This window comes from Hylobates moloch, unplaced genomic scaffold (genome assembly GCF_009828535.3).
Source record: "Hylobates moloch isolate HMO894 unplaced genomic scaffold, HMol_V3 SCAFFOLD_2, whole genome shotgun sequence".
In the NCBI taxonomy this organism is placed as follows: domain Eukaryota; kingdom Metazoa; phylum Chordata; class Mammalia; order Primates; family Hylobatidae; genus Hylobates; species Hylobates moloch.
The window spans coordinates 154,041,718-154,056,849 of NW_026652277.1; the positions used below are offsets into that span (position 1 = coordinate 154,041,718).

A 15,132-nucleotide genomic window follows, 5' to 3' on the forward strand; every position below is an offset into this window, starting at 1 on the left:
CCTTTTTCATATAGCTACTATTGGCCAATTCAAGCTCTGAATCTTTTTCCTTTAGTGAAGACTAGCCAAATACTTATTTCCTAAAGTGTTGCCCAAGTTGAGAATACAGAACAAAATCAAGATGTAATATTGTCCTGAGTGGGCCAGACACCTAAATCTTTAACTACATGAGAAGCCATATGCTTTTTTTCCCCCAATTCTCTGACCTCCCCACACCTCAACTGGAGTTTTACATACTAAAAGCTAAGATTCCAGAATCGTTTTATATAACTCAGTTCTGTTAACTGAACCTTATCTTTTGTAAAGGACAAACATTCATGTTTATAAATATGGAAGATTATCTTAAGGTTGTATCAAGGGAAAAAAGTATACTTTGAAATCTAGAAAGGACTCCAAAAACAATGTTTTAGTTTTCCAGTAAGTCATGAATGGAACTGTTAATTTTTTCCTTTTAAATAAGCAGCCATCAATTTTTCACTCCAAGTTCTATCAAAGACTTTCATGACTTTTACATCCCATTTTCCAATTAAAAGTACAAATTTTTAAGTCATTTCTTCCAGCTGACAAATCCCCTTACTGCAGTATCTGAACACGATTACTCAGAAATCTGATTCCTCAGTTATACGCTGAGGTGGTATTACTCCACAAGTCTGTATCTTCAAGCCATTTGAACAGTATGCTGACGTTAATCAGTTAATTACTGTAATTTTTTTTTTTTTTTTTGAGACAGAGCCTAGCTCTGTCACCCAGGCTGGGGTGCAGTGGCATGATCTCCGCTCACTGCAGCCTCCACCTCCCAGGTTCAAGTGATTGTGGTGCCCAAACCTCCCGAGTAGCTGGGATTACAGGCACGCGCCATCACGCCCAGCTAATTTTTGTATTTTTAGTAGAGGCGGGGTTTCGCCATGTTGGCCAGGCTGGTCTCGAACTCCTGACCTCAGGTGATCTGTCCGTCTCAGCCTCCCAAAGTGCTGGGATTACAGGTGTGAGCCACCACACACAGGCCTATCTTTTTTTTTTAAGTACATTAGGTAATGATATTCAACTTCTTCCAAAAACAATTCTGGAGTGGGAAAACCTTTTGGTAAGGTAAAAAATAAAAAATAAATTAATCCTGCAGGCTGGATATGTGAGACGTAAATTAAAATTTAGAAACTCTGGCCAGGCACAGTGGCTCACGCCTGTAATCCCAGCACTTTGGGAGGCCAAGAATTAGACTAGCCTGGCCAACATAGTGAAACCCCGTCTCTACTAAAAATACAAAAATTAGTTGGGTGTGGTAGTGCACACCTGTAATACCAGCTACTCAGCAAGCTGAGGTAGAAGAATTGCTTGCACCTGGGAGGCGGAGGTTGCAGTGAGCCGAGATCGAGCCACTGCACTCTGGGCAAGACTCCATCTCAATAAATAAATAAATAATTCAAAGTGCATTAACTTTCTTTTTCATGGCCACCTTACAAGTATCCTGAGAACTCATCAGAAAGTTTAGTTTTCCGTTCTAGTACAAATGAGACTGAAAAATTATTTTCCATAGTGAAGGACTCAATAAGGTAGCAAGTAATCCACTATTCTGGAGGGTGAGTGGTATTTTTTATTTATTGTGGCTCTTCGCATTCCATGAAATTTGTAATCACTATGACAGTACCAAGCAAATACACAGTTCATGCTGTGATTATAAATCATTTCACACCACCTAAACGTACAGTGTAGCTATGATCATGTACTTTTATTAAAGGCAGAGCTCATTATTAATGAATTTGGAAACTGGTCAACCCCAAAAGATTAAGAAAAATTTGATGTATATTCTTGGGGGAAAAGCATTAAAGCCTGCTCACCCAACCTTTTTCTATTTTCAAAATTACCTTTTGCACTTTGTAAGTGCTACAAATCAGTTCACTGTGGTAAAACACCAAAAATATCCATAGGACAAATTTTCCTACATACAGATTACAATTAAGACACATTATTTGAATGTTTCTAGTTGTGGCGGAATGCTGTCCTAATATTGCCTGTTCTCTTTAATCAGTGAGATTCATTTTTAAAGGCCAAGGTATAGTCTGCTAACATAAAGAGAACTGGTACCCTTAATTAAATGTACAAGTTTGGTCTCATTACCATCACTGACACATGTTAATCATTACTGCATGTTTCTAAAACAATAGGAGTCCAGCTCATAAATCAACACAATCTCTGTGGCTCTCAAGTCAATTAAATACAACTAGATTCCATATATTCCCGAATCCTAAGAAATGTAAAACTTGTTCATTTAAACTTCATTAGGACAGTGTACTAATTTTTAGTATCTACCCCAATAAAATTTGAAACAGATTTAATAATAGTATCAACTATTTGAGAACTCTAAATATATAATGGATATTACTTTCTCATTTTAAGGCTTAAGAGATTGAGTCTAGCCAAATTAATCCCAATGACAATGAAGTTTATTTCTCCATTTGCCTTCTCTCTTCAACTTTGTAAATTGAGAAAAGCCTCTGAACTTCTCTTTCTGGATGTGAAAGTGTATTATTCCACAAGGAAACTTAAGGTACATCCCCACCAAAGGGATTCCAGTTGAAACCCAGAAAAAAAAAAATAAGAAAAGTTAAACAAATGTTCTTAATAATACAGCATACTTTTATATAAGAAATTTGTATATAACATTATAATTATCCAGGATAATTAAGCTACCAGTGATCTTACACAACCCTTTACATGCATATATATGTACACACAGAGTTCTTATTTCTCTCACAGAATTTTTAAGGACTAATTTGCCATTTGTATGAGTCAAAATGTGTCAATTTGTCTTAGCACACAAATTTCTGTAAAAATGCTTTGTTAAAACTGACAGGATGGCACGTGGTAAGAATTATACCAGATCTTACTCAAAGTGAATGAAAAGACAATTCTTTTTAGTTATTTACTAGCTACTATGTTTTTAGAGAGAGAAGTAATCACCATCTTATTATGGGTGATAAGGTCCCAGATTAACGTTAAGAAAAAGAGGACTAAACTAGAAATCCAGAATTCCTGTATTTCAAAATAATGGCTTAGATTTACCAACTGTAAAATTTCCCATTTTCCCAGGGGAGACAAGGGAAAAAACAAAAACAAAAACAAAACAAAACAAAAAAACAGTAAAGAGAGGTTTGAGGGAGTTTATAAAGCATTTATCAAGCCTTACCACACCAGTAATCTTCCTAACAGATATGCTGATATTCTAAAATAAGCCATAGAAATAAGGTGTGAAATAGACACAGGTAAACAAACAGCAGTTATTACTTGTGACATTTTATTGGCGTATGACAATTTACAAGGGTCCCTGTTGCATTATACATCACACTGAGTAAGAATCGTTTAGCCATCTACATTCAATGTTACTGGGTAATATTTTTCTCAAATTATAATTCCCAACACTGATTTTACCTGTGACAAAAGGAACAACAGTTAATTCCTTGAAGTAGACTGTAACTGGAAAAACATTTTGCTTTTAGTATAAAAATTCCTAGGATGCTGAAAGGTACACCATACACACCTAAAGAGTCATGGCCTTCTTAAACAGCTTTCTTAATCCTTTCTGGAAATATCCTTTGGTTCACTTTTATTGCCCCTCTCTAGGCAAAACAAAGTATGTTGACACAGGTATCAATGAGTTATTTCCTAGCACTTGTAAGCAAATATCCTTACCAAGAGGAACCATTCAACTTTTATAATGTCGTAAAGCGTGGAGTTAAGATGTGTTTTAAAAAAATATACAGGCTACTTTTTATATGCTTGGATCTGAAAAAGGTAACATCCACAATGACATTCTATTACAGAGTTCTTACAATCACCCTAGCCTACTACACTCTGGTATAATACTCTTTCCTCAATTTTGTTTAATAGAATAAAAGTAACCAAAGGTTAAAGCAATGCATTTGAACTTAAAATGTAACCTGCCCACAGGAATCAAGTAGCTTTATTCCCACTCCCTATTACATAATTTCTCAGATCCCCTTTTACCTACTGTCTTAAGTGGATAAGCACATAGTCATGCACACAGATTTGATGTCTAACCAAGTAACTGTTAGGGTATTCATTTGTATACAATAAAAGGGTCATGAAAATTCTGTGCTGGGAATCACATCCATGTTGCTTTCACACGTAAGGAAGTATTATTCTGAACAGGAGAATATTAATTATGTTCTGATTAATGCAATATATACTTCCTTTGGCAGGTATTTCCTCTGCTTTAATAGACAATTTCAGAAAGACATGTTAACGGGGGAAAAATCACACAATACTAAGGATCTGAGGGCCATAAACATCACATATGATGAGTTTGCTTTTAGTTTTGTTTCCAATAGTTCTTCACCAATGTCCCTGGCTGTAACCTAGGTGCTAGACGCATTGCAAATCCTCGAAAGTGTTTAAGATGAAAGAGCAATACACTTAAGATCTTCAAAAGTTTACATTAACAGAATAAGCATTAGCTCCTTTTAACACACACAACTAACAAATGAAATGTGTCTACTTTTATATATGCCCATAAAGCAGACAGACTTAACATTGAAATTTACTATTTTAGATTTTCACTCCTTTAAGAGCTATCAATATAGACACAAAAGATAATTCACATTTGAAAAGTTATCTACCTGAAGAATAGAACTCTTAAGAGGAAAAAGAAAAAGCCATTCTACAAACTGCAACTGAAATAGGGGGGAAAAAAGTTAGATCAATGCGGCAACAAGCTTCCTGCCAAAACTTTTATTGGTGACATTTGAAAAACAATTTTCTTAAAATACTATTAATGAACAGTATGCTGTTTCTCTATTTTTACTAATAGTTACACTACAAACTAATGTTCAGCTCAAATAAATATGTAAGATATTAAATCAGGTACTAATGTATCAACTTATTCTGCAGGATAAACCTCCTCCATACCAACCCCAGGATTACAGTTTTTCTTCTGTTTAAAAGTAGGATGTTCAGTAGAAATGGGGTTTCTATTTGCAGTATTATTACAAACCAGTTTCCTCTCACAAATAGCTAATATCTAAGACCATGACTCAAACTATCAAATAGGAATAGAAAGAGAACACTCAGTTTTGAACGCAAATAGAAAAGGCTCCTAAGAATGTTCTTTATAGGCCACTGCTTGCTTTCAGTAAAAATAACATTTTCTCAGAACTTTTCAATCTGATTTTTAATAGCTTTTACTTTTTAGCTATTGGCAAAGCTTTTTTTTTTTTTTTTTTTTTAATTCCTTCTTAAGCATTTGCTCAAGTGTTAAACTAGCTTAGTTTACCAAAGTAACAACTTTTTGTCTGTGGTATACTTCAAAAATTAGTCACCCTACAATGTAGTGTGTTCAAATTAAACAGATGTATACAGTTAAAACAATTAGTGTAGTCTCTATAAACAATTTCTGTTCCAGGATTTTTATGTAGAGCTAACGTTTACTTCAGAATAAAACATTGACAAACAGGGAAGGAAGAGAATCAGAACTTTCACAGAGCTGTACTTGACCATATCTTAAAGACAAAGCAGAATTACAATGCATGTAACAAAAACGTTAAAAGTTTTAAAAGTTGATAGTTACAAATATGGTACGTAACAATTTTCTACTTTATTTCAGTACAATTTTCAACATACAGTCTACTATTTCTCAAGATATTTGAAGACTTAAAACAAAATTTCTATAGACTACTTGCAAACAGTAAAATTTAAGTAAAATGCTTACATTCTTATTTGAAAACAAAAATCAGGTAAAAAATGGTGGGTGCAAGTTCTGCTCTGTTGTAATCTTACTTCATATTTATTATTCCTAAGAGAGAGAAAAAATTAAAATTAACAAAAGACACGAAGAGTGAAAAGGAACCATATTAATAATTGTTCCTAAAAATGAAATAATGAACTAATTCACCCACCAAACCTATATCAAAAAAAATCTGTCAGAATCACAAGTTGAAATTTTATACCTTTTCTTCCTTGCGTCTGTCCTTCTTTTCTTCATTATTTTCCATGGTCTCTTCCTCATCTTCAACAATCCCATCCCCTTGGTATTTGTCATGAGTCCATTTAGGACTGCTACCTGATTTTTTGAAGTTAAAGCGCCCTCTGCCACGTTGAAAAGTACCACGACCTCTTCCTCTTTTGGCCCAATAATCCACACCATCATCTCTGTCGTCATGCTACAGAAAAGTTAAAAACAATTGTCAATGAAATGTTTCTTGTAAAGATGATCATTTCTCCAATCATAAATCACAGTATTGATCTTCTGAAGATTGGGTATATGAGATTGGTAATATTCTAAAACACAATAAAACAAAACCAGTAAAACTGAATTTTTCAACAAAAATATATTCCATCGTCAAGAGAATAACTACATCTTACTACTTAGCAACCCAAGCACTGAAGGTTACCCAGACAATCATTTGGAAAATCTCAACAGCTAAATTACCACTGATTTTCAGAATCCTGAGTTTTGTTTTTCCATTATGTCAATCCAATCCCACTTATTATTACACCAAATGCAGAGATAAAATAGTTTTTCCCAAAATTACCTTAGTCATAAAGATGCAGCACAAAGTCATAAAAATATCATTACAATATTAATGTTCACTAAAATGAAACTGGTGGTATGAATTTTATACTTTACATGTAAAAGTAGATTTTAAATCTATTGAGATTGAAATCTAGATCAATGTATAGTACATATCGATGTTCTGGGCTACAGAATTCAATGGTAAGTCATGACATGGTCCCTAGAATTAACACCTCAGTTCTTCTTCATCAATCTAAAGTACTGCACTTATCACCTCCCAGCTTTAATTATTAATTGTATTCAAATACAGATGTTCCCCAAATTATGAAATTGTTCTATTAAGCAAAACAATCTGCAAAACTGAAAAGTACTTGACTCTGTACATGAGTAGAGATGGGTATTATATTCATACAAAAGGCAAGGGAGTCCTGTATGTAATTTAATTAATTGCTAACTTACTTTGTCACCCACAAAAATGGGAAATAAAGCAAAATGCCCCTTTATTAGAAAAGGGGTATAATGCAAACGAAATGTTGTGTAATCTAGAGTATTAGCAGTGAGCAACCATCCAAAAGCCACTAAAACTTTTTTTTACGTAGTATGTCATTTGAGTATTTTTTTTCCAAAACGTAAGACTGTGCCTTTGGATATATTCATTTAACTGATTAACCCCCTTCATGACTTGAAAAGTTAAATTATATGGGTAACTAACAGACCATATGAAAGAGAACTTACCAACTGCTAATAATCTATCTTTACTAAACCACTGAAAGACTACTAGGTAGAGGTGTACATGACTCTATAATGAATGGATTTGGGAACTATCAAAAGTGTAAATTTAAATACAGCAGAGTTTATTGCAAACCCAAAATAAACTACTTTAAAATAGTCTGCCACTAAAAATAATGCCCACTCCACTACATAATTTCATGCTCCCTTAACATACCCAACTCCAGAGGCTGTGTTTTTTTATGATATTTACACAATACGCCATGGATTCTGGGAAGAGGTTTTGGAGTAGAAGCATGGGTTTAAATCTGATCAGAAACTGTGTGACTTTGGGCAACCTCTCTAGAATTTACTTCATTTTAATAATGTGTGCCTTGAGGGAACACAGATCAGTAGAAAGTGCCTGGCCCAGTGTCTGACAAGCAAGCACTCAATAAACGGTGGCAAAAATGATGTTTCTATAGTGTGTAATGTGGATCTGGCCCTGTTCTGAACCCTTCACATGTATTTATTCATCCAATCCTCACAACAACCCTCTAAGATACTGTTACTGCCCTCATTTTAGAAATAAAGAAACTGAGGCACAGAGAAATTAAGTAACTTGCCCAAGGTCACAGAACTAGCCCTTTCTTCTACCCCTTGTGACCATCACCCATAAAACACATTTCCCAGATACCTTGGTGGCAGTATATGATTACCACACCAGGTAGCCAAGAGTTGGCAGAAATAGAAAAGCCAAGAGCAAAGCTAGACACTAGGGTTAAACTAGCCATTGCATTTAATATACAATCATCTGAAACTTGGTAAACCAACAGCACCTAAACAATTAAACTGTGCCTTTCGTAGGGTATCCTGGCAGCTAGTTGAGATTTTTGATGCTAAACATATTCTTAATACTCAAGTTTTATATCAAAGATTTCAATCTCATTATTAAAATTTTTAATTTTTAATTACCTCAGATTAAAAAGGGCCAGAAGTTAGATATTTATACACAGCTAAGAACATGTTAACAAAGGAGTCTGTATTAGAACTAAGACCTTCTGAACCATCTTCTCTCTTCTCCATACAAGGATCAAGTTTCAAAGGAATAATTACCAAAACTCCAATCCTGAACCCCCTTCCCCACCAGGGATTTTCTCTTCCTTTGAAGACAGCAACTCAACACTGAGAACCTGCCTACTTCAGTACTTTCCCACTTGCTCCAACTCTTCACACTCACCCCTCCATAGAATTTCAGGTTCTAACTAAAACTAGTATCTTTCCTGGAATTTTTATTATTGAAAACATTACCACACCTTTGCATAAAACAAAGCTTAGCGGTAGGAAAATTCAGAAAAGAATGCAACAAAGATTACTGTAACTCAGTATTGGACAACAAATAGTACAAACGAGACTTTCAGAACCCTGACTCTGGAGCCCAATGCATAAGTCCTGACCCCACTGCTACTAGCCACATAACTCTGGTTAAGCTACTCAACCTTGTACCTCAGTTTTTTCCATCCACAAAAATAGAATAACGGCCCCAACTCAAAAGGCTTTTTTAAGTATTCATACATACAGAACACTCAAAACAGCACCTAGCATGGTACATGATGCTTAATAAATGTTATCTATTATTACTAAGATTTTTTGTTTGTTTGAGACAGATTCTCGCTCTGTCGCCCAGGCTGGAGTATAATGGCGCAACCGTGGCTCACTGCAACCTCCACCACCTGGGTTCAAGCGATTCTCCTGCCTCAGCCTCCCGAGTAGCTGGGACTACAGGCACGCACCACCACGCTCGACTAATTTTTGTATTTTTTGTAGAGACAGGGTTTCAACATGTTGGCCAGGCTGTTCTTGAACTCCTGACCTCGTGATCCGTCTGTCTCGGCCTCCCAAAGTGCTGGGATTACAGGCGTGAGCCACCGTGCCTGGCCTGTTAGTTACTAAGTATTAATGTTTCATCCAAATGGGCAAACTCTCTTAGACTGGTCAATTGTTCTGAAAGAACCTAAGGGAATGAATGTCTAGTTTTAGACTTTTCTTCTGAATCATATTTTTCTTTCTTTTCCCTCAACATTCCTTTACATATAAGATACAAAATCTTTGAAATTCAACTATTCATGTGAAAACCAAAGTTGCCATTTCAATGGCTCATAAGTAAAAACCAAAATAATTAACTGTGGGAATTGATTTATAAGGAAAGAGTGTGTAATTTTGCTTGATACGCTAGTGAACATCATCAGTCTGTGGCAAATCAATGTTTATGTTTTATACAGAGACCAAGATTTTTAAATATAACCCAGAAAAGCAACATGTAAAAATATTACTGCTACTTATAAATGGCTAAATTCTTAAAATAGGACAGTTCTTAATGAAACTACTGCCTAAGTAAACGCCAACCCAAAATGAGTATGTACTTGTTAAGGGTTAGCAGCCTCTTAAGAGAATGCCATAGAAAAACGGCCTAAATTTTATATTTCTAAATTGTTAAAAGTGTTAAACAATTACTATCTACTTGTTCACCTCTCATTCCCTCTTAACCTTCTGACCTATCTATCATACCTGGTCTACTTCTCTGGCAGTTTTACTCTCTCTCACTTTTCACCCCACCTTTGAAATGCTGGTCTTTATCTCTTCTCTTCTGTGATCTTAACACAGCTTTAATGGTGACCTATAAAATTACAGCACTTAGATTTTTTTGTTTCTCTAAATTTGAATTACCAACTATCCACTGGACAGCTCCATTTCTCCCAGGCACTTCAAATTCAACCTGTTCAGAACAGAACTTAATCTTTTGAAAGGAGCTTCTTTCCTATAGATTTAGATTCCTTCCTCTCACTACCAACTCCCTGAATTCAAGTCCCCATAAACGTTACTTTTTCTCAAATCTAGCACCTTAGTTCAGACACTACATTCTCTCAAATTGCTTAACTTTTAACACCCATGATTTTTGTAAACTCTGCTTAAAACTACTTTCTTAAAACTATTAAGACCTTTCACACTGACTCCTTGTGCTCAATTTTCCCATACTTATACCAACCATCTAGCCATCTGAGTACTAGAGTTATCTATACCATGCTGTTTCACTCCTGCTATGTGCAGTACACTTGCCTACCTCTTAACCTCAAGATTAAGGTCAAGTTCCTCTACAAGTCTCTCCTAATCACTGTCTCCTTTGCAAAAATCCACCTATTTCTTCTTTGGGAAAAGTGAAAAGCCACCATATATATTCAGAATGTTTGTTTCTCTACTACTAGTAGTCTCTCTAAGTCAAAAATTAGAATCATATCCTACTTGTCTTTCCATCCTTAGTACCTAGCATAAACATGAGTCTGTTAATACATAAATTCTTGAACCAAGTAGATGGATCTTTCAAATTTTTCTACACATCAAATGCCTTTTACTTTCCAGAATGTCAATTCAAGCCACTCAAGAAGCATAAACTGAGAAAACATTATGCATAACGCACTCTATAACTTTTTTTTGGTTCTTGGTCATTAACATGCCAAAAAAGAGGCAAATGGAAATATATTTTTGAAACATATATATTGTTTTTCCAGACAAAATAGAGATCCACTTCAAACTACAGCTATAACCTCTAAGTAGGTATGTCATGGACATTCAGGTTTATACAAATATATTCATAAAAAGCCAACTGAAAAAGTCAACAATTCCTCAAGTCCAACACAATCTTCCTCCATGGAAGCAACTAGTTTTCAGAACTAGTCTCTGAAACATAAATTCTCTGAAAAGCCATGACAAAAAAATGAATACTTCTGGTAATAGTTTCGGTATATTCTTGTCCACCTCTATAATGCAGGAGGGAACCTTTTCCCTATGCCAAACAGCAGAAAATCCCCATCCTTATCTACAGAATCTTTCAGGACCTACCCACCTCTAGCTTCATCCTTGAAAAACTATTTCAGAGGGAAAAGCACCTCTACCACAGGAAGCACCAAATTAGTGTATCTAGCAGCAACTTTTCTGTAATGTAATTTTTCATCTTTTTTCTCCAGTGAAAGTTGACAGCCTCCCTAAAATTCTTAATTACACGTACTTTGAAAAAATTATTCTCCTTTTCATTTAAACAAATAGCTATGATAATGGAAGGTACATCTTAATGTGAAGTTTCTACAACTGTCATTGTCTTATAGACAGATATAAAACAAACATTAAGCTCAACTATAATATAATGTTTTTCTCTGAATGTGGGTAACAAATCAGGCATATTTTTCGCTTACCCTGATCAGCCTGTGTTTAATATCAAGAAAATATGAACAGGACTAAAGGGACCCACATTTTTCAAAATTTCAAATCATCTGGGTAATTATTTTAAAAAAGGTTTCCCACATAACGGTGAATCTTCTTATAGTAGTGGTTATCTGTACTCAAATGTATTCACCTAGTATGCTTCGAAAATTAATGCAAACCAAATAAACACAGATGTCTAACACCCACCAAGAAGTACTTCTTGCTCTTTGGGGTATATTCTGGATCCCATTCCTCTTCCTTCGGTCTCTTTTGAAAAGTAGTATTTGAGTTGTTTGGACCAGTATTTGTCCCAGCAAAAACTCCTCTGGCTCTTCCTCTGCCTCTAATTCGAAACTGATTAACATTAACAAAGTTGTTTAGTGATGCAATCAAAAGGTATTTAGTTACATGCAAATTCTAATTTTACTGCAGTAACAAAAAACATATGCCCTAATTTCCTATCTAAATCTCATGGCCATTGAGGATGAAAAGGATGGCCATTTTATATCACAGGCAAAAAATTTCTGCCAACTACAAGTTGAGTAGGTTAAGAAGAAATGATCAACCTAAGTGTTAGAATACTGTACTTTCATGGACTGAACTAATATTTTTAAATAATCCAGTTGTTTTTCCTTTTTACTAGTCAAAAGTTGTCTAATTTCTTTGAATTATCATAGAAGCCCCAAGTATTCAGCCATACCTATCACCATATAAGCAAAGCTCTTCTCTTTCCCAAATTATCTAATAAATGAACTCCACCAAAACCCAACTAGATACTCGCTCAAGGTAGGAGTGTGAATCTCGAAATTAAAGAGGCAAGAAGATGCACTACCATGAAGTCATTATATCAATAATTATAACGACTTACGGAAACGGGGATAATGTATATGCTATGTGAAATATTTATATGATTTCTATGATTGATACCCATATAAGTAAGGATTTGAAGAAAGCAGACAAAATGAATGTAACTATAATACAGAGATGAACATACAGGGGTTTTATTAAGGCGTTAAGGTACTTTTTCAAAAACTAAGTGATTAAAGAAATGTTATTACCAATCAGTAACTTTCCTTGACTCTTGGTCTTTAAGGACTAGGTACAGTTATTGATCTCGAAGTCAAGAAAAGTACCTACTTTATATAGATGCTTCTAGATCTCAAAATGGCATTTCTAAATGAAGACAGCACTTCAAACACCACTTCATGTTTCAATACTACCTCTGACTTCAGGAATAATGACACACATAACAATCTCTAAATCATGTATATGACCTTCCTTATGTACAGTACTCTAAGATAAACTCCTATCAAACAATCAAAGATAATTTTTTCACTTACAAAGGTTCCTCGTGGTCGGCTAACTCCTGCAAAGCCTGAGTATTCTTTCATTTCATGGTGAGTTTTAAATTCTTCTTCTCTTTCCTTCTTACTCTCCTTTTCTTCTCGAGAACTGGGAGAAGAAGGTGATGCTGAAGAGGATGAAGATCGAGAATGATCTTGCTCTCTACTTTTATGTTTACTGCAAAATAAAGAAAACAAAAAATGTGCTACTTTTAAAAAGATAAAGACCCTGCTGAATCTTACAATAGAAGAGATATTTTTCAAGTCAAAAACACTATCCCCTAATAAAATTATGTAAATAAAATAACTGGGTGTTAAACTTTGACACAGTCTGTTTCCATTCTCCTTCAATATGTGTTTTACATCAACAATGAAAAACATGCTAGGGCCTGCCAGTTAGAAAATAGTAGTCTGTAAAGATCAAGAATAAGGTTCAGTTCTTTAGTATTTTTAAATTAACTTATATCTTTTATTACTTTAACGAAAGGAAGAGAAGAGTAGAAAAAAGTAAGGATGTTTTTAAGGCCAAGTTTCAAAATGACTGCAGTTTGTACACCCTGGGTGAAAATAGTTGGTATAGTTTGGGCTATAGTACCATTATAGCAAATAAAAAGCATATGACATTACAAATAACAGCCATAAATTTAATAACACAAATAAAATCCACCATTTACCTAATGAATAGCAAGAAAAAAGATTATCTATAATACTTTGTGTTCCTATTTGACTCTATGATGATCAAATTTACATGATTTAATGCAACACCCGAAAAGGTCATACCTGTGGTTAACTCTTACCACTGCTAACAGTTTCCAAGGAAATATTATTTTGAAAGACTAATACACATTGCTATTTCTAGTCCTTCCTCCCCCCCATCTCTCCCATGTTAAACCACTAGATATCAGTTTAAAATTCTTGTACTCTGGGTGTTATGAGTTGAAAAAGTGCGGAATCAAGCATAACGAACCAAAGTTCTTACACAAACTGTTTCTAGAAATGCACTGCATTGAAGTCCAACCTCCTGATGTAGCCTGGATAATAGGACACATTAATTTGTCATTTTTTTTTTCAGTGTTAGCTTGCTATTCCAAAGTTTTTGTCCTCATCCACCATAAGCCGTGTAAAAGACAAATACATTTTTGCTGTAAAACAAATAATTTTAATTGTTTAAATTTAAACATTCGATTACACAGTCAAAATTGAAAGCAATTAAGCTGACAATTATTAAAGGCTAATTAGAAGCTAAAACCTATCTTAGTCAGTTTGAACAATTACCTGTCATCTTTGTAAGATTTGTATTCCTTGTAATCTTTTGGAGTTTTTTCCTGCTTTCTTGATCCACTGGATTCCCTGGAGCCCTTGGAATCTCCCCGTTCTTTACTTCTTTCTTTTCTACGGCGATCAATGTCATGCCGAAGGTCAGCAGAGTCACACCTTAATTTTTTATCTCCCTATAAAAGACAGATGTAAAATACAGATTTCAGGGGAGAAATAGAAAAAATATATACACATATATTATAGAGTTAAATTTTATGCCAGCTTCTAAACTGGCATTTTAGTATCAGAAAATAATGAACCATATAAGATACTATCACTTAGTTTTTGTTAAAAAAAAATGTACTTGATTTTTACTAAACATTTGTGTATACAAAGTGCAGTGGGACTGGGGAAATTATTAAAAGCTAATTATCCTGAGAATTTTGCAGGTTTTTATCCAAAACAATCTATAATAAACTTCTGTACAGTAAATGATACAAATATTTTTTCCACTCAGCATATCCTTATTATTATCCCTCATCCTTCCAAATGGTTTTCAATAGTTGAACAGTAACAGATGTTATAATCTGTAGTTGTGACGTAGCCTTCTACCTAAATAAAAGATATCCTAACATAATGGTTCTCATTACTTAAGCCTCATTATGATCAAGCTCTTCCCAAATAATCTGACCAACCCAATAAAAAAAAAACACTTCAAAAGTAAGAATTCTATAATTTCCATAACATGCATGTAAAATATGATTAATGAAACCAATTGGTTGAACAAGGGTAGAAACAAAGCCAGAAAGATATTCGCAATCCTGTACTCAGTATCTTGGGCCATATACTGCCCTTTCTCAATTCAGGTATTGCAACGGACATTAGTTTAACTGGGTCACAATTCACCTCCTTCTTGTTCCATTGCTTTTTCAAATACTATATAATTTAGGAAGATGGAAAGAGGCATCTAGGAATGAAGAGAAATTATACATCAGTAAGATGCTAAGCAATGTGGACATCCTTGCTAGTATTCAACAATAA

At 34.5% G+C, this 15,132-nt stretch overlaps 1 protein-coding gene across 9 annotated transcripts in view; it reads right to left on the bottom strand.

Moving 5' to 3' along the window:
• Window positions 1–3,271: 3,271 nt before the first annotated feature.
• Window positions 3,272–15,132, bottom strand: part of BCLAF1 (BCL2 associated transcription factor 1) — a 31,151-nt gene continuing 19,290 nt past the window's right edge. For 4 of the 9 annotated variants that reach the window (XM_032159762.2, XM_058435583.1, XM_058435581.1 and 1 more), the window contains 5 exons: window positions 14,110–14,285; window positions 12,832–13,012; window positions 11,699–11,845; window positions 5,961–6,173; window positions 3,272–5,806 (listed from right to left, as the gene is read on the bottom strand). In XM_032159762.2, the coding sequence (XP_032015653.1) occupies window positions 5,801–5,806; window positions 5,961–6,173; window positions 11,699–11,845; window positions 12,832–13,012; window positions 14,110–14,285 (723 nt within the window). In that variant the 3' untranslated portion in view covers window positions 3,272–5,800. Of the gene's footprint in view, window positions 5,807–5,960; window positions 6,174–11,698; window positions 11,846–12,831; window positions 13,013–13,813; window positions 13,977–14,109; window positions 14,286–15,132 lie in introns of those variants that run through there. The other 5 variants (XM_058435585.1, XM_032159781.2, XM_058435584.1 and 2 more) reach the window with 2 other exon arrangements.